General features: G+C 40.5%; 1 protein-coding gene across 1 annotated transcript in view; it reads right to left on the reverse strand.

Moving 5' to 3' along the window:
- arhgap39 (Rho GTPase activating protein 39) overlaps window positions 1–18517 on the reverse strand; it is a 70128-nt gene that overhangs the window by 7247 nt on the left and 44364 nt on the right. The window contains exons 5-8 of the mRNA XM_082147155.1: window positions 17003–17402; window positions 8836–8909; window positions 4585–4784; window positions 577–668 (exon numbers count right to left, since the gene is read on the reverse strand). Of these exons, the coding sequence (XP_082003281.1) occupies window positions 577–668; window positions 4585–4784; window positions 8836–8909; window positions 17003–17402 (766 nt within the window). The remainder of the gene's footprint in view (window positions 1–576; window positions 669–4584; window positions 4785–8835; window positions 8910–17002; window positions 17403–18517) is intronic.

The raw sequence follows: 18517 nt of genomic DNA on the forward strand, positions 1-18517 counted from the left end.
TGTAACAAAGGTGCTTGGATGGTATACTATTTCCAGTGGAGAACGATTCTCTGGAGTCTGAATATTAATAATTATCGAAAAAAGTTCTGCAACGAGACGCCAGAACGTTTAAATGACTAAAATAGCTCTAACTATTTAATGGAATGAGATATTTTCACCAAAATTGGTACACATATGTAAGAGCTCAATCTGAGGTCACAGTACAAAAAAAGCTGGATTTTGCCACTTGGTGGCGCTATAACATGAAAAAAACATGAAAACGGCTATAACTACATAACCATTAGTACGATTGACTTGAAAATTGGAACGCAGTGTCTTTGTCCAAGGTGTCTGTCTATGAGGACATTTGCATATCTTGAAAAACATGGCCGCCATCGGCCAATGAAGTTTGAGCACCTATTAGACAAGATTAATGGAGGCCGATCAGACTGAATCTCGCCCTGTTTGACTCGTGGCCCTAATGGTCTGTGAAAAATTTGCTATACCATGTATATTACTAGGGCAAATATGACCCCCAATCCTCTGTAGATTGTTTAAATTGCTTATATTAGATTAGACAAAGGACTTGTGGGATACCTGGAATATGTGGGTCTTCCAGGCCGGTCGGCACCTTCCATTGGTCCACCTGTAACTTCAGCGCGTTTACTTCATCAATGTCTCCAGGCACCCTGAGACACACAAAAACACACGTTACACTTCAGCAAAACATCAGCATCGTGGACATGGTGACAGAAGACAATGAACATATACCTTTCTGTAATGAAGCCAGGTTATTATAACATAAAAACTTATTTCATATATACTGTTGGGGTTTATTGTGCCAATGAGTTTTAATCTGAACAGCAGTGAGGGCTCCACGCTTAGTATTTAATAATTATATTATCAATGTTTCATTTAAGGCTTCAAGTATAGTTATCCAATACATATTTTGAGTTATTTGAGTAAGTTACATATTATTTATACTGTACTTTTTATAATGAACAAACAATGACTAATACTTCCACAGCATTTAATTTAATATTAGTCCATGTTAATTTAAATATTTAGTAAATTTTTTAAATCAAAAGATTGCTAACAATAATTAATGCACTGTGAACATGAACAAACAATGAACAATTTAACTTTTTTTTTTTTTTTTACTAACTATTACTAAGATCAATAAATGCTTTAAAAAAAAATTTAAATGTAAAGTATTACCAAAGAAAGAAGAAAAAAGAAGAAAAACAATGAGACAATAAAATGCACAAATGAATAAATAATAAGAATAAAACTAAAAAATAAATATGAAGGGAAGAGAATGATATCTATGGGCAAAAACTGAAAAAAAGATAATTAGAAACTTTACAGTTTTAATAACACATTATCAATGAAGAATTAATGTAAAAGTTTAGGTTACACTTTATTTTAAGGTGACGTAGTTACATTGTACTTACTCAAATAAGTACTGAATAATATGAATTAACTACATGTACTTACTATAGAGTTACGATTAGGGTTAGTTACTTGTAATTATGCATAATTTACATTTCTTACTATAGTAAGTATGTAGTAATGTGTAAGTACGTCACCTTAAAATAAAGTGTTACCAAAGTTTAAAACAAAAAATACAAGAATCACATTCCGGAAGTAAAAACTCTCCATCGGGAAATAGATTTTGAAGGATAATTTATAAACCTTTAAAAAGACTGAGCTCCAAGGTTTATAATCGAGGGTATCTGCTTCTGCTGAAGCCGTCAGCCATTAGTTTTAAAGTAATCATGTTTAACAGTGAAATTCGTGGTGAAAAACTACACTACCCATAATGCTGTACAGAAAAATTCCACCAATTAGAGTCAAAACAAGCAAAATGAAGCACCGCAAATTATGTAATTGAGTCTATGCTCTCAAAATATTCAAATATATAAGCATATTTTGTAATAACCCACCGTTTTCACCATCCATAAAATTTCACCATCGGTTTGCTGTTCTCAATGCTTCATGGGATTGTAGTTCTTTCCCTCACTAAAGCCTTTAAGTTCACAGTCTTGTACCTTTGTAATTTTGTTCAATTTTCACATGCATTTTTGCTTCAAATCAAAGTTCGTAGTGTTGTGATTTTCCTCATAGTTGGTCGGCTTGGTTCATGGCTTATAACACTTTAAAGAAGACTTGTGGGAGAAATGAATGGAAAAAACACTTCCGGAACAACTATGAGATGAGGGTTTCATTGATGCCAAAGCTTACGCTGCGTCCGAAATCAGTAGGTACTACATTTGAATATGAACTTACTTTGACCGGTAAAAAAGTATGTTCTATATAGTATGAATATGGGGTAGTATGAATGAAATTTGCGCGTACTACATCTGCCATGTTGTTACTGTCATGTGACCTACCAGCGATAGTTGCGTCGCTTCACTGTCGTTCATAAATCCTCTCCCGTGGCCTCATGGGATAGCAAAGTGTCCATCGTATGCACGTTTCGCCTACTGTTTTTCTAATACTATGAATTCCGACATGCTGTGTTCTCATACTATATAGTAGTGAAGTATTCGATTTTGGATGCCACGTTTGTCCAGTAAACATGCCCACACTGAATAATCCAGGTCTAATTATAACTCAAAGACTCGTTTATTAATTATAACCACCACACAGTTTTACATTATCTACTGTGTGGGTTAATGGCGTACATGTGGTGATGTCAGCAGGTTAATGTGGGTTAATTAGGGCTGAAAAGTTACAATACATATTTTGCAGGCACTGTGAACACTGGTGATTTTAATGCACTTTAATGCATTAAGTAATTAAATTTCCCAGAGTGTCATTAGATTAATTTCACGTGTATAAGAGCGTTAAGACTGAGATGTTTAATGGCGTCTCTGAACTTTAGTAGCAGAAATGCAGTTCAAAAATGTGAATCAGCTCAAATTGTCTGTTTCAATTCAATTCAATTCAATTAAACTTTATTCCGGACTCGTGGTGCAATATAGATACAAGACACACACACACACCAAATAAAAAGAAACTAAATCAAACAATTAAATAGGCTTTTTAAAAAGACATCTGCACGAGTGCCTCCACAGCTCGGACTGGTAGCGGACTGCACTAAATCTAATATTTGTTAGTGACATAATTATATCATTCTCAGATTTATTTAACCTACAGATAAAGCTAAACTTTAACTTTGGCTAAGTGTTAATTCGAGCTGTGACAAACATTTCACTCGCACTAGTCCATCTTGGTGGCTTTGAAAGCACACGACAAGCATCATCGTAGGCCGCCTCACAGTGTTGCCAACTATTTTCAAAGGAAAGCTAATGCCTTCCCAGAAAGTCGCTAAATGTCGCAAGATGAAGTCATACTCCAATTAGCATATTCATGACGTCATCACGTCGTACTTGCGTTCGGCCTGCCTAATGTGTTTTCTCTCCAAATTCATGCTCACATACTCAATTTTAATATTTATAGCCAAATTTCCAATAAAGATGTTCTCATTTCCTAAATACTTTTTTTGTCAGACAATAGAACGAGTATGATATAGTGAATGACTACATTTTTTATATGTGTAAAATGATCTGAATTGAGAGTTCGGGAACTGGATGAACTAAAGCTCTGTGATAGTGAGTTTAACAAGTGATGAGCACAAGAAAAGATTGGAAATTAAAATAGCCAAACAAAATTCTTTAATTATAAAACGAAAGAGAAGCAGATAAGTGTTAAGTCAGCTTCTGTGTGCAGAACGTTCAGCCATTCACTGGATAGGGAGAAATCAAGACCTCGCGCTCGCAGGACAGTGCTGGCAACATTAGGAGGTCACTGAAATTTGTCCAAAAAGTCGCTAGATTTGTCGCTAGGCGCTTTTTTGACGCCAAAGAGTCTGAAAAGTCGCTAAAAAGAATTTTATGAAAAAAAATTTTTTTTGTGGAAACTGATACATTTTATTTTTCAGGATTCTCTAATGAATAGAAAGTTCAAAAGAACATCATTCATTTGAAATAGAATCTTTTGTAACATTATAAATGTCTTTAATGTCACTTTTGATCAAATTAATGCATCTTTGCTGAATAAAAACATTACTTAATTTTTTTTTTTTTTAATCTAAATTTGTGAACGGTAGAATATGTAAATCAATATTGCAGAATACAAATAATAATAGTGCATATAAATGAAAATGATGAAATGTAATTGTTCCTGTCAGTGTTAGTAAATGTTAAAATTAACATTAACACAGATTAATAAATGCTGTATAAGTGCAGTTCATTATTAGTTCATGCTAACTAAAGTAGTTAACTAACGAATTTTATTGTAAAGTGTTACCCACATTATCAAAAAGCTAAAAGTAATGATGAATATTTTAATTAAAATAAGTAATAATATATTTTTTCCTGTGCATGGAAAACATTCCTTGATACTTTTTTTAACTAGTTCTTTATTATTTTTTACTTTTCGGATGAAACCATCCCGTCAAATGACTTTTTGGTTCAAGATGAAGCTTCTTGCACATTATCAAAAAGCTAAAAATAATGATGATGAATATTTTAATTACTCAGTCACAGCATGGAATCAATTAAATATAGCAATTAAATCTTTAATAGAAGCGTATGTGACCTGAAGATGCCCTCGGTCTGGTCTCCGTTCAAGCCGAGCACTTCTTCTGAGAGCCGCGTCTGAACCCACGGAAGCTCTCGGTCAGGGTATCGGTCCTTCTGCATCAGCATCACCTCCTCCAGAGACGAGCCGAACATCGAGAGCCGGAAGATGGCGTTACGGGCGTGAGCGATCTCCTCTATTGAGGGCTTGTTCAAACCCTACGGACAGACACAAGATAATGCTAAATTAGGGCTGGGCAAAGATCGTTTTTTGGTCCCACTTTATATATATTCCCAAAAATGAAAGTTCTGTCAGTAATTACTCTCCCTCATGTTGTTCAACCCCGTAAGACTTTCGTTCATCTTCCCAACACAAATTAAGATATTTTTGATGAGATCTGAGAGCTGTCTCACTCCTCCATAGGCTTCTATGTAACTGAAACTGGCCGGCCCAGAAAGTTAGTAAAGACAATGTTTATAATAGTCCGAGTGACTACAGTGGCTCAACCTTAAGTTTATCAAGCGACGAGAATACTTTTTGTGCGCAAAAATAACGACTTTATTCAACTCTTCATTTTCTTCTGTGTTTCTCTGAGTGAGTTCATGTAGTGTAACAGCGCAACGCTTCTGAGTTATACGTCAGAACGGAGGCTCACTATTGGCCGACGCTGGTCATGTGTGTGATGCTGGCCAATAGTGAGCCAATACTTCGTACTTATTTTTCGATGTAAGTACATAATACTTAAAGCCACTTAATATAAAGTGGGACCCGATTTTTTAAAACATGGTCGATTCAAAATTCTCAAAGGCCACGAATCAATTTTATTTGATATATTTATTTATCTATCACCCAAAAGCCAGTATTAGTTTTCCTCCACTGTTCATAGGCGTAGCCTTCCACGTTACAGCTAATGCTGTCAGATTTTATGTTCGTTTTATCTTAAACATAAAATAACCTGATCCTGATCCAAGAAAAAAAGTGCATGTGGCTCTGTACCAAAATCTAGTGAGTTCATCACAATGCATCATGGGATTGCATGGGACAGGGTTCCGACAGATGTTCCAATTCAAAACTCCATTCTTTCCCAGACTCAAATTTCCAGACCATATTTAATATGTATTAATATGAAAGGTACTATGTTGCCAAATAACTAGCAGAATATTGCACCAAACCCAGACAAGTTCAGAGTGCAGCATTTTAATAAATTCATATTATACGTTTTAAAATAATATTGATAAAATGATCAAATAATATTGATCACATTCACATTTTCACTAACTGCACAATTAAATTAATATATAATATTATTGTCACTGATTACATTTATTTAGATTTTTTTAATAATATATTATATTACAATATTATCAGTTAATATAAACTAATACAATAAAATAATACTGATTACGGTATATTTAAAAATTTTCACTGACTGCATACATTTTGAATATTTAAAATTCATTAAATTCATTCATTACAAGTGTATTCGTCACCGATAACATTTATTTAGAAAACCATTTCAAATTAATTTAGTAAGTTTTAAAATAATATCATCACTGATTACATTTATTAAGAAAAAATATTTTAAATTCATTTTATACGTTTTAAAATATCATCACTGATTACATTTATTTAGAAAAATCTTTTGAAATTCCTACAATAGTCTTTAAAATAATATACATTTTATTAAAATTATTATTAAAAAATATTAATAAAATAATATTACATTCACATTTTCACTGACTGCATAATTTTAAGTATATTCATTATAAGTTTTAAAATATTGTCACTGATAACATTTATTTATAAAACAAATTCAAATGAATTGTATTAGTTTTATTAATTAATTGTATTAATTTTATATATATTTAATTAATTTTATATTTGCTTAGTCAAAAATACTTTAAATGTATATTTTAAGTTTTAAAATATTGTCAAAATATCAATGAAATAATATTGAGTACATCCATATTTTCACTGCATACATTTTAAATATTTTAAATTCAATACATTTATTAACTTCCACTTTTAAAATAATATAGTCAGTGATTACATTCATTTAGAAAATATTATTTTCAAAAATAACAGCAGGATATTCTACTATTTAATAATGTTTGCTCTACTACAAATTTGCAGATGAAATCATTTATTTGCGTAATGAAAAAAATAGTGGCAGTAGTTTGGAAACACAAATTTTCTTAATTTTTCCATACACATCCAGACCTGGAAATTGCTCAAATCAATTTCAATAATTTTCCATACTGGATGTGAACCCTGCCTTCGTGTCCGGCCAAAGAAAGGTAGCATATGCTGCCGTCTTTATGAGCATGCAAACGATGCAAACACACTAGGATTTGGACCAGAGCCATGGATTGAAGCTTTACCCTGCTGGGCGTCTGGCAAACACACACAGTTCCCTTTTACTGGCCGTTTACACCGACTGGAATCTCCACAGGCCACTGGCATCATGCAATTAAAACTTCCACACATTCACACACGAGAAGGAATAAACCCAAGAACGCATGGGGAAGATCCCGTCACGCAGGTGCGATGATTGACACCTCATCATGCAACAATGCGTTCGGCGCGTAAATCATCACCAGCCTATTTGAGACTCGGCAACCGTTGCCATGGCGATGTCTCCAGAGCAATAGGCAAATTCGGGAAACTGAATGTTAATTAAAAAACGTTAAATACCAGGCCGAACCGGGTCCTCCCACCACTTCATGGCCAATTAGCACATACGCTGCCAATAGAGACAACCAGAGCCGAAACACAGCAGAGATGAATCAGACGCAGACGCAGAACGCCATCAATAAATATAAACTTAAAAATACACCGTAAAAAAATTACTTTTCAAAGTCGTAAGATTGTTGGAGTATGAAATACTATTTCAGTCTATTTTCTTCAAAATGTCACGCTCAATTAAATGTGTTACTTGGAGTTTCTTTGAACGTATTTGTGAAATTTACTGGAAAGTTGTTTGCATTAGAAGCATTTGAATTAAAATTATTCTATTTTTTTTACAAGAAAATGCAATTTCAGTTTTACTTCTACCTCAAAACTTCATGTTTGTGAAATTAATGTGTCAATTGCCGTTTCTTTTAGGGAGGCACTGATATGAAAATTTTGGCCGATAACAATAATTCTTTATATCTGAAAGCCGATAACCGATATGTCCCCAAGGGGTAATTATTGAGGCCATGTAGAGTCACGTAAACAATATACATAAAAACATCATACATTAAACAGTGTGCACGGAGCACATATTAATAAAAATCCACTTCAAGTGGATACCTAAAAAATAAATTAAAAAAACACACACACAAAAAAAAAAACACAACTAGTCCATGCCATATATAAGAATAAATAAATACGCAATTATATATATATATATAAATAAATAAATAAATAATAATTCTCTAAAATCACAACTTGGTAACCCAGGGGCCCAGAGATGGTTGAGAATTTAAAAGCTGCACTGATTTTGGCACAAAGGTTGCCTTCCTCCTTTGAGTCCTACAACATGGACAACGAAGCCGTCGCCCTGAAGGGAGCCACTCAAAAACAGAGAACATGACATGTGAAGTGTCTTGTAAAATCCTTCCAAACAATCTCAATGTTTGCTGATCACTTATAGTAGAAAGAGCCCTAATAGGGAGTCCAATCATTTTTGAGCAGACTTTAACCGTGCGCTCCAGACTATTTCTATTTTGGAGGCTAATAGAATGAAACCAGCAGACAATGGAAAATATATTGGCCGATATAAAACAGTTTTTTTTTTTTTATGAGTGTACTTGCATTTTCTCTGTAATTATTTACAAATTTACAAGCAATTTCTAAGTGAAAGTTGTTTTTTCAGTGTCCGCTGCAGTCCAACCTAACTTAAACAACAACCCCAAAAACGCTTAAAACAAGTGGACATGCCTTTAAGCATAAGTAAGTAAGTAAAGTTTATTTATACAGCACCTTTCACAGACAAGGAAGGGTCACAATGTGCTTACAGTAAAAAATAAAATAAAAATTGTTACATTGTTACAGTGTAATTATATATTTAAGTTCTGAATAATAATAATTAACTACATGTACTTACTATAGGGTTAGGGTAGGATTAGGATTTGGTTGAGGGTTAGTTGCATGTAATTATGCATAATTTACTGTTATTACTATGGTAAGTACATGTAACATATGTAACAAGGACACTGTAAAATAAAGTGTTAGCAAAAAACAAAAAACAAAAACCTAAAAAAAAAATAAACAAAAGACACAAACCTTCTTGGCTCCGGTGAGGGCAGCTTTCTGGAGTTTACGGTAACAGTATTTTGCATAGCTGCTTATCGCCACTCCTGCAACAGAGAAACACAAATCACTGCAAATCACATATAACGCACAACACTCTCTCTGTATAAACTGCATTTGGATTATCAGAATCTTAATAGCTTAATAATAATTGTCAGGACAGCGTGGACCGTGCAGCATAAGATCATACTTTTTGACATGTAGCATCTAGCAAAACTTATAACACTATTATTCATTTTTATTTTAAGTTCATTCATTTTAAAAAGAGTTTCGAGTCGACCTTTCCTCACAAATTCTAATCTTGCAAACTATTTAAAACGCCTCGGTTACGACTGTAACCTCGGTTCCCTGAAGAGGGAACGAGCGTTGCGTCGAAATTGACGCTATGGGGAACGCTTTGCATGATGACGTCTTGAAGCACATGTAAAATCAGTCCAATGGTGTGGCGGAACGTCAGAGGCGGGTGACGTCACGTACCAGGAAGCTATAAAAGCCAGCCCGAAACAGAAAACGAAAGCTTCGTAGAGTCTGAAGTCGTGCTGACAGGCATGAAGGAGATATGGCAAGGTGACGCAACGCTCGTTCCCTCTTCAGGGAACCGAGGTTACAGTCGTAACCGAGGCGTTCCCTTTCAAGGGAACTCGCGTTGCGTCGAAATTGACGCTATGGGGAACGTCTATACCAACGCCACCATAGCTACAAATGTCTGTCCTGTGTGAAATCAAGTGAGCAGCACTAGGAAGACAAAGTAGGGTGGAGTAGAGTCTAGGTCTAAAGAGTAGCACCTGACGAAGGTGTGCGGTGAGGACCAGCCTGCCGCATCACAAACGTCCTGCAAAGACACTCCTGATATAAGGGCTTTAGAGGCCGCCATACTCCTAGTAGAGTGCGACCGGACAGCCCAAGGAGAAGGCTGCCCAGCCGCCTCATAAGCAAGTGAGATAGCCTCAACCACCCACTTGCTCATCCTTTGCTTAGACACTGGACCTCCCTTGTTAGGGGACCCAAAGCATACAAACAATTGATCACTTTTACGCCACAGGGCAGCTCTGTGGACATACGCGTCTAACGCCCGAACAGGGCAAAGCAAATTATTCGCCACCTGGTCCGCTTTTCGAAAGGGGGGAGGACAGAAGGCCTCCAAGTGCCACGAGGGAAACGAGATACCAAAGGGTCTTTCCCCACAGACATTCCACCCAAAGGAATGTGGTAAGCACCTATGGCCGCCACATAAACCTTTAAAGTGGACGGGGTCAGACCTGCAGTGAACCGGTCCTGCAGGAACTCCAGAACTGTACCAATTGGGCAGTTGACTGGATCCAACCGACGGTCACTACACAAAGAAGTGAATACTCTCCAGTTCAGGGCATAAAGTTTCCTCGTGGAGGGAGCTCTGGACTGTAGAATGGTCTCAACAACCTCAGTTGAGAGACCTGACTCTATGAGCTGGGCCCCCTCAGAGGCCAAGCCCACAGGTTCCACAGTTCCGGTCAGGGGTGAAAAATCGAGCCCCCTGCTTGGGACAGAAGCCTCGGCCACGCCTGTACCATAGCATCCAGTCCCAGAAGAGCTGGATGCGTGAGGGAGAACCAAAGTGGACAGTGAGACGTCTCTCGAGACGCAAACAGATCCACTTATGCTTGGCCAAACTCCCTCCATATCAGCTCCACCACCTCGGGGGTGGAGCCTCCATTCCCCGGGCCTCGGCCCCTGTCTCGACAGAGTGTCTGCTCCTATATTCTGGACCCCGGGGATGTAGGCTGCCCTGAGTGACTGCAACTTCCCCTGGGACCACAAGAGGATTTGGCGTGCCAGATTGGATAATGGGCGCGAGCGCAAACCCCCTTGGTGGTTGATATAGGCGACTACCGACGTGTTGTCCGTATGCACTAACACATGGTGTCCCCTGAGACCTGTGATAAAGCTCCTCAGAGCCCGGAAGACAGCTAACATCTCTAGGCGATAGATATGCCAGGAACGATGATGGTCTTCCCACAGACCTTGAGATGAGTGACCCTCAGGATCGCTCCCCAACCCGTGAGGGAAGCATCCGTCGTTAGCAGTTTGCGACGACAAGGAGCTCCCAGCACTGGGCCCTGGGACAGGAACCAAGGTTTCTTCCACATAACCAAGGCACGTAGGCATCGCCGCGTGACCTTGATTGTGCGAAATGGGTTGCCCCTCGGGGAAACCCCCTGGTCCTGAGCCACCACTGCAGGGGCCTCATGTGCAGCAGTCCAAAAGGTATCACGTTGGAAGCTGCTGCCATGAGACCCAACAGTCTCTGGAACTGTTTGACAGTGAGTAGCTGGCCTAGCTTTACACTTTTCACAGCTGCCAGGATGGAATCTATGCGTGGCGGTGACAGGCGCGCCTGCATCGACACTGAATCCCAAACCACGCCTAAAAAAGTGGTCCTCTAAAATGGAGAAAGCACACTCTTCTTGGCGTTCAGCCGTAACCCCAACTCTTTCATATGGGCGAGAACAACATCTCGATGTTGAACCGCCAACTGATGCGACTGAGCTAAAATCAACCAATCGTCGATGTAGTTCGTGATGCGAATACCCTGGAGGCGCAGAGGTGCCAGAGCTGCATCCACGCATTTGGTGAAAGTGCGGGGTGATAAAGCCAGGCCGAATGGAAGAACTCGACATTGGTATGCTTTGCCCCCGAAAGCAAACCTCAGGAACTTCCAATGACACGGACGGATGGAAATATGCGTCCTTGAGGTCTATCGTGACAAACCAGTCCTCGGACCTGATCTGTGGCACGATTGTCTCAATGTTAACATTTTGAACTTGAGCTGCATGACTGACTCATTCAGAACTCGAAGATCTAAAATGGGACGCAATCCCCCGTCCTTCTTTGGAACTATGAAGTACCGACTGTAAAACCCGGTTTCCCTGTTGGAGGAAGGTACATATTCTATGGCCCCTTTCTCTAACAGAGTGTTTACTTCCTGTTCCATAACCAGAACCTGCTCGGGGCCCACCACTGTGGGCAGGACCCCCATAAACCGAGGTGGGCGTTTCTAGAATTGTATCTGATACCCTTTTTCCACGGTCTGCAGGACCCAACGAGAAACATTTGACAGTAGCTTCAACGCTGTCAAAGATTCTACTAGAGGTACCAGCCTCTCGAGACTGGTTTCTGGATTGTGTTGCTGTTCGTCGCCCTGTAACGGCGCACCGGCAGGGAACGACTGAACAGACTGCTCTAACACCCTCCTCAGAGGGGGCGGGCATCACGAGGCCACTACGTTTCCGGGTGGTCCTTGAGATATGTGCTCGCCGGAGACCGCTGCGCCCTGAAACACCGGAGGCGGCAGGGTTGGCAGACCGGTCCCCTGAGGGCACCGAAGAGAGACGGGCACCGTAAAAAGAGGTGTTGGCCGCTCTACTTCGGGGGGGACTACCCTCATTTGTCCTGAGCCCTCAGACATCAGGACTTTTTCCCAGCAGCCTTCTTGGCGGTAATAACGGTCCGCAGATCCGTTTTACCCCTCGAAGACTGCTGGGTTTGAGAGCGCCCTCCATGTCCCCGAGATTTTTGTGGGGGAGCACGGGAGGAAACGCTCTATTTCTGAGTGGCACGGTGCTCAGCGCTCTTTTTAGATGAGTGAGGCTGCTCCCGCTCAGCAGCCTCAATGAAAGAACAGCGGGGGAGAAGTTTCTGAAGTGCAGCTACCTGTTTTGAAGCTTCTTGAGATTTAGCTACAGCACTATTAACTGCATCTCCAAATAAACCTTCAGTGGAAACCGGTGCATCTAAAAGAACATGTTTCTCTTTGTCCTTTATATCACTTAAATTGAGCCACAGATGCCTCTCAGTGGCCACCAGGGCTGCCATAGAACGGCCGATGGATTTAGCCGTCTCCTTGGTGGCCCTGAGAGACAAATCTGTGGCTCTACGTAGTTCAGACACAGTTTCGGAACCAATACCCCCGCCCTCTTCAGAATCACCCAATAATTCAGCCTGGTACGCTTGCATTAGTGACATTGTGTGTAAACACGCTGCAGCTTGGCCGGCGGCGGCATAAGCCTTATGAACCAGGGAAGATGTGAATTTTACTGGCTTGGATGGTAGTGCAGGAGCCTTCAGAGAAGATGCTGTTGCTGGAGAGAGATAGCTCGCGAGCGTCTCTTCCACCTTCGGCATCTCCCCATAACCATGCTCTTTATAATTGTGAATGGAAGAATAGTGTGATGTTTGTGCAGTATACACTCTATATGACACTGGTTTCCCCCACGATCTCGACACCTCGGTGTGGAGATCGGGGAAAAACGGAAGGCTTCTGCGCTGAGGCTGTGCACGAGATGGCAGGAAACGCTCGTCGAGTTTGCTTTTCGAACGAGCTCTGGCCACTCAACAGATAATCGCTCGACAGCTCTCGTAACAACATCGAGCAATTCTTCAAACGCATGAGACTGAGGTGGCGAATCCTCAGACTCAGCGTCAATACTAACAACGTCCAACTCCTCAGAGCTGGACAATTGCAGTATTGGTGCCTCCATCGGGGGGGAAGAAACCGCAACGCGTGCTTCCACACCCTGATGAGAGGCACTGGATCTATCAGAAAGAGGCTGAGATAAGGCAGAGCCCGTCTCAACATCCACTGATAGATCCATTTGCGAACCCCAGGTCTGTGATCGACGCCGTGCCTCGGCAGCGGCGGGACCAGAGCCCTGGGGAACGCGATCCTGGTTAAATAAAGCCAGGCGGGATCTGAGCGTACGCATAGGAAGCGCATCGCAATGCTCACAGCCAGCACCCTCGAGTGCTGACTGGGCATGCTCTTCACCCAAACAGACAACACAAAGAGTGTGAGTGTCCCCACTCGTTAAATAACGCGGGCAGGGGTGAACACACACTCTAAACTGCTGCTGCTTACTCGCCATACTGAATATATAAATATAATAATATAATATAGACAGACAACACCAAATAACAGGGACAGATTTCACACAGAGCGCAACTGAAGACTCAGAAAGCTTTCGTTTTCTGTTTCGGGCTGGCTTTTATAGCTTCCTGGTACGTGACATCACCCGCCTCTGACGTTCCGCCACACCATTGGACTGATTTTACATGTGCTTCAAGACGTCATCACGCAAAGCGTTCCCCATAGCGTCAATTTCGACGCAACGCGAGTTCCCTTGAAAGGGAACTATTGCAAACCTAAATTCCTTATATTGCATTTGCAACAAAAAAAAATGTTTTTAAATTCTGTTTTATGATTTTATGCAAATTTATTATTAAACATTTTAATCAAGCTTTTAAAATACAACAATTCATTTACAACAAAACATTGCATTTTTATTTTGTGTCAAATATGATGCTACACAACAGAACTGTATACATTTAAAACATGGATAAACCAGCAAACCAAGGAGAAACCAGAATAAACTGAACAATATTGTGCGCTGGTGTGGACGCTAATAGAGTTTTCTGTCACAGTTATCTGGTCTTATTCATCTTTAGTTTCACTTTCGTGGACTTTCAGTTTGTTTTCATTCATCACATGTGTTCCTTTGTTTGATTTTCCCGCCACTCATCGGTTGCCATGGACACTCGTCATCAGATCATCACACCTGTTCATCATCATCTATTCATTACCACTGTGTATTTAAGTCCCTCACCTTCACTCTGTGTGTGTCGGTCGTTATTTCTGCGTGCTGTTACTTTCTCTTCGTTGTTGTGTATTACCTGAGTTTGTTTTCATTAAAGAACCATTTTGTTTAAAGAAACCTTTTTTAAAGGGATACTCCACTTTTTTGGGAAATAGGCTTATTTTACAACTCCCCCAGAGTTAAAGAGTTGAGTCTTACCGTTTTCGAATCCATTCAGCTGAACTCCAGGTCTGGCGGTAGCACTTTTAGCATAGCTTAGCATAGATCATTGAATCGGACAGGACCATTAGCATCTCTCTCAAAAAAATTTCCAAAGAGTTTCGATATTTTTCCTATTTAAAACTTGACTCTTCTGTAGTTACATCGTGTACTAAGACCGACGGAAAATGAAAAGTTGGGATTTTCTAGGCTGATATGGCTAGGAACTATTCTCTCATTCCTGTGTAATAATCAAGAAACTTTGCTGCCGTACCATGAGTCCAGCAGGCGTAATGATATGACGCAGCGCCTGAAAATAGGTTTAATAGGTTAGACAAACCTAGTCCCGGTCACGTTGGAAGTTACCGAGCTGGGGAATATTTTCAGGCGCTGCGTCATATCATTACGCCTGCTGGACTCATGGTACAGCAGCAAAGTTTCTTGATTATTACGCAGGAATGAGAGAATAGTTCCTAGCCATATCAGCCTAGAAAATCCCAACTTTTCATTTTCCGTCGGTCTTAGTACACGATGTAACTACAGAAGAGTCAAGTTTTAAATAGGAAAAATATCGAAACTCTTTGGTCATTTTTTTGAGCGAGATGCTAATGGTCCTGTCCGATTCAATGATCAATGCAAAGCTATGCTAAAAGTGGTACCGCCAGACCCGGAGTTCGGCTGAATGGATTCGAAAACGGTAAGACTCAACTCTTTAACTCTGGGGGAGTTGTAAAATAAGCCTATTTCCCAAAAAAGTGGAGTATCCCTTTAACTCTCCTTCGTCTTCATCTTCATCCTTGTGACATTATCTTTCTCGGGGCCAGATTTACTAACAGCTTGCGCTGACGCAAACGCTCTCTTGCCGTTAAAAACCTACTGTCAGGATTTGCTAAAGACACTAATGAAACATTAGCGCTGAAAAGGCGTGGTATTTTTTCAACTGACCTTATTGCATATGCATTTGTAGGAGTTTCCCTTTCAGATGCAAAATGTATGGGAGGAGAGTTTTTAAATGAACCACGCAAGGGGATTTACTAAGATTTGCGCTCGTCAATGTACTGGTGTTAACGCCATTCCTTTAACCAGACACTAATTTGCGCTGCTCTTGGTAGGTTGTGTTGGTCATTATTACTCCTTTTCCACCAAAAAAGAACTGGTTCGGAACTTGCGAACCTTCTCAGAACCTGTTTGTTTTTCCACTGACTCGAGAGCCCAGCGAACGACGTCGTTACGTCACTGTGTACGTTGCCATACGTCTTAGCTTTCCAGAAACGCTTGCGCCAACTTCAAGCATAACAATTACAATGGCGGACGACATCGTCTTTCTGCAAATGTTTCTCCTGGCTTTGCGATCCTATATTGGGGTCAGAAGAAGATGTTTAGAACACATTTGTGCTGCTCGTCTGGATTACTATAGACGGAGGTTACGTTCGAGAAGAAGTTCGACAATAACCCCGCCCCCAGCCCCCGACGTAAGCATGACGTGGTAAACGAACGGTTCTAGTCCTGCAAAGAGTTGGTGCTGCTTTGGAACCAATTTTCCTGGCTGAGAACCGGTTCTTTGGCTGTCGAAACACAAAGAACTGGTTTGCGAGTAGGCACCGCCTCCAAACCGGCACCAGCACTGCCTTGATGGAAAAGGGGTAAATGGGAATTATCCGGCTATGTATGTGTTCTTTAATTTGCACGTCGTCAGTCGATCATCGCAGAACTTTCCACTCACACCGCTTTTATGTAATTTAAAAAAGCCTGTTTAGTAAATCTGGCCCTGGGTGTGAACTGGCCTTAAAGGGATAGTTCACCCAAAAATGTAAATTACCCCATGATTTACTCTCCCTCAAGCCATCCTAGGTGTATATGACTTTCTTCTTTCAGATGAATAGAATCAGATAGAAAAATATCCTGTCTCTTCCGAGCTTTATAATGGCAGTGAATGGAGGATATGATTTTAAAGTGCATCCATCCATCATAAAAGTGCTCCTCACGGCTTCGGGGGGTTAATAAATCTGAAGCAAAACGATGTTATTGTGAGAAAAATATCCATATTTAAAACTACATCAACTAAAATGGATGGATGCACTTTTTTGGGCTTCAAAATCACATCCTCGATTCACTGCCATTATAAAGCTGGGAAGAGCCAGGACATTTTGCAATACAACTCCGATTGTATTCGTCTGAAAGAAGAAAGTCATATACACCTATGATGGCTTGAGAGAGAGTAAACCATGGGGTAATTTACATTTTTGGGTGAACTATCCCTTTAAGCCTGGATTTATCATGTGATATCAGTTATCATGAAGCTCCCGCCGTACCCTTGGTGTCGTTCAGCGGGTCCATGTGTCTGTAGATGTAGCCCTCCAGGTAGTTGTGGAAGCGAGGTGTGGGGGGGAAGAAGGCCAGGCAGATGGCCATGAGCTCCCAGCCTCTCTGAAGGCTGTCGTAGCGGAAGTTCTCGGTGGTTTGTCTGCAGAGCTGGATGAAAAGCTCGTCCCTCAGGCCCTGACAGCTCCAGCCCCGCACCGTCACCTCCAGAGCCACCGACAGAGGGTCTCCTTTCCCACGCCGGTCGCCCATGTAGGTCTGGATCAGTTTGAAGAGGTCCACGGCCTCGCGCTTCACGGTTCGGTCCGAAGTCACGATCATGGGCTTCTTGATGGGCTCGCTGCTCCAGGCTAGCATGTTGGCAATGGAGACTTTCCTCCTGAACAGACCCTGGAAGACAAATCACCTCGGTTAAAGGTGCAGTCTGTAAGAATTACAACTAGCGGTGGAAATAGGTACTACAGTCCAAATACAAAACATCGGAGATCGTCGTTTCTCCCGCCTCCTCAGACTCGGCACGGCTCACACGGGTCGCCAGTTTGAGACATGCAACAGGAACGAGCGCAATGGACAATGAAAATTGGCAAATTGGCAACATGCAGTATCACAGACCAAAACAATAACAAACATTCCAGCCTGGAAACACACATTTCAAAGTAAAATAACTGGCAGTAGAAGTGTTTTTCAGAGAAACGAGTATGTGAACTCGGCATGTTTCCTCAATATATGCAAACAGAACAGAACCATATTGCCAATCCAAACTATATGCTAATGGTCAATCGTATTTGACGATAGTGGTCCTGACAGAACTTGTTTTTTTATGGAATATTGCTGTGTTTATTATAAATGATTTATCCATAAATATTATGTTTTTAAATTCATGTAGTGTAATCTTGAATCAAAATATCTTCCCCTCCCTCTTGCAGCATCTCTTCCCTTCTCTGATGATGAGGGTGGGGCAACCTGTCACTCACATGAGATCAGCCAATAGCAAACCACAACCAACCAATCAATTCCCCACAGACGAAATCAAACCCCGCCCACATTTGTTCTTGTTCAAGATTTCACTCGGATATATACGTCATGATTAAGAAGAAAACACTAATACTTCTTGTTTGTTTAAATGAAACAAAGCTCTGTAGTTTAAAAAAATATAATGTGGAGATGGTGGTCTAGTGGGTTAAACCACTGAACTGGTAAACTGGTAAATCGAAGGTTGCTGGTTCAATCCCAGCAGTCACCACCAGTGTGTCCTTGAGCAAGACACTTTACTCCACGTTGCTCCAGGGGGATTGTCCCTGTAATAAGTGCACTGTAAGTCACTTTGGATAAAAGCGTCTGCCAAATGCATAAATGTTAATGCAATGCAATAATATGATGATAGAGAGATGAACAAATAAACCTTCCTTAAAAGCCTAATGATCATATTTGATACTGATTTATCTAATAAATGATGTCTGGATGATCAAGTAAATCGAAGCTGCTTCAGTGCAGTTGAAATATTA

This window comes from Leuciscus leuciscus (assembly GCF_965113295.1).
Source record: "Leuciscus leuciscus genome assembly, chromosome: 19".
NCBI lineage: Eukaryota > Metazoa > Chordata > Actinopteri > Cypriniformes > Leuciscidae > Leuciscus > Leuciscus leuciscus.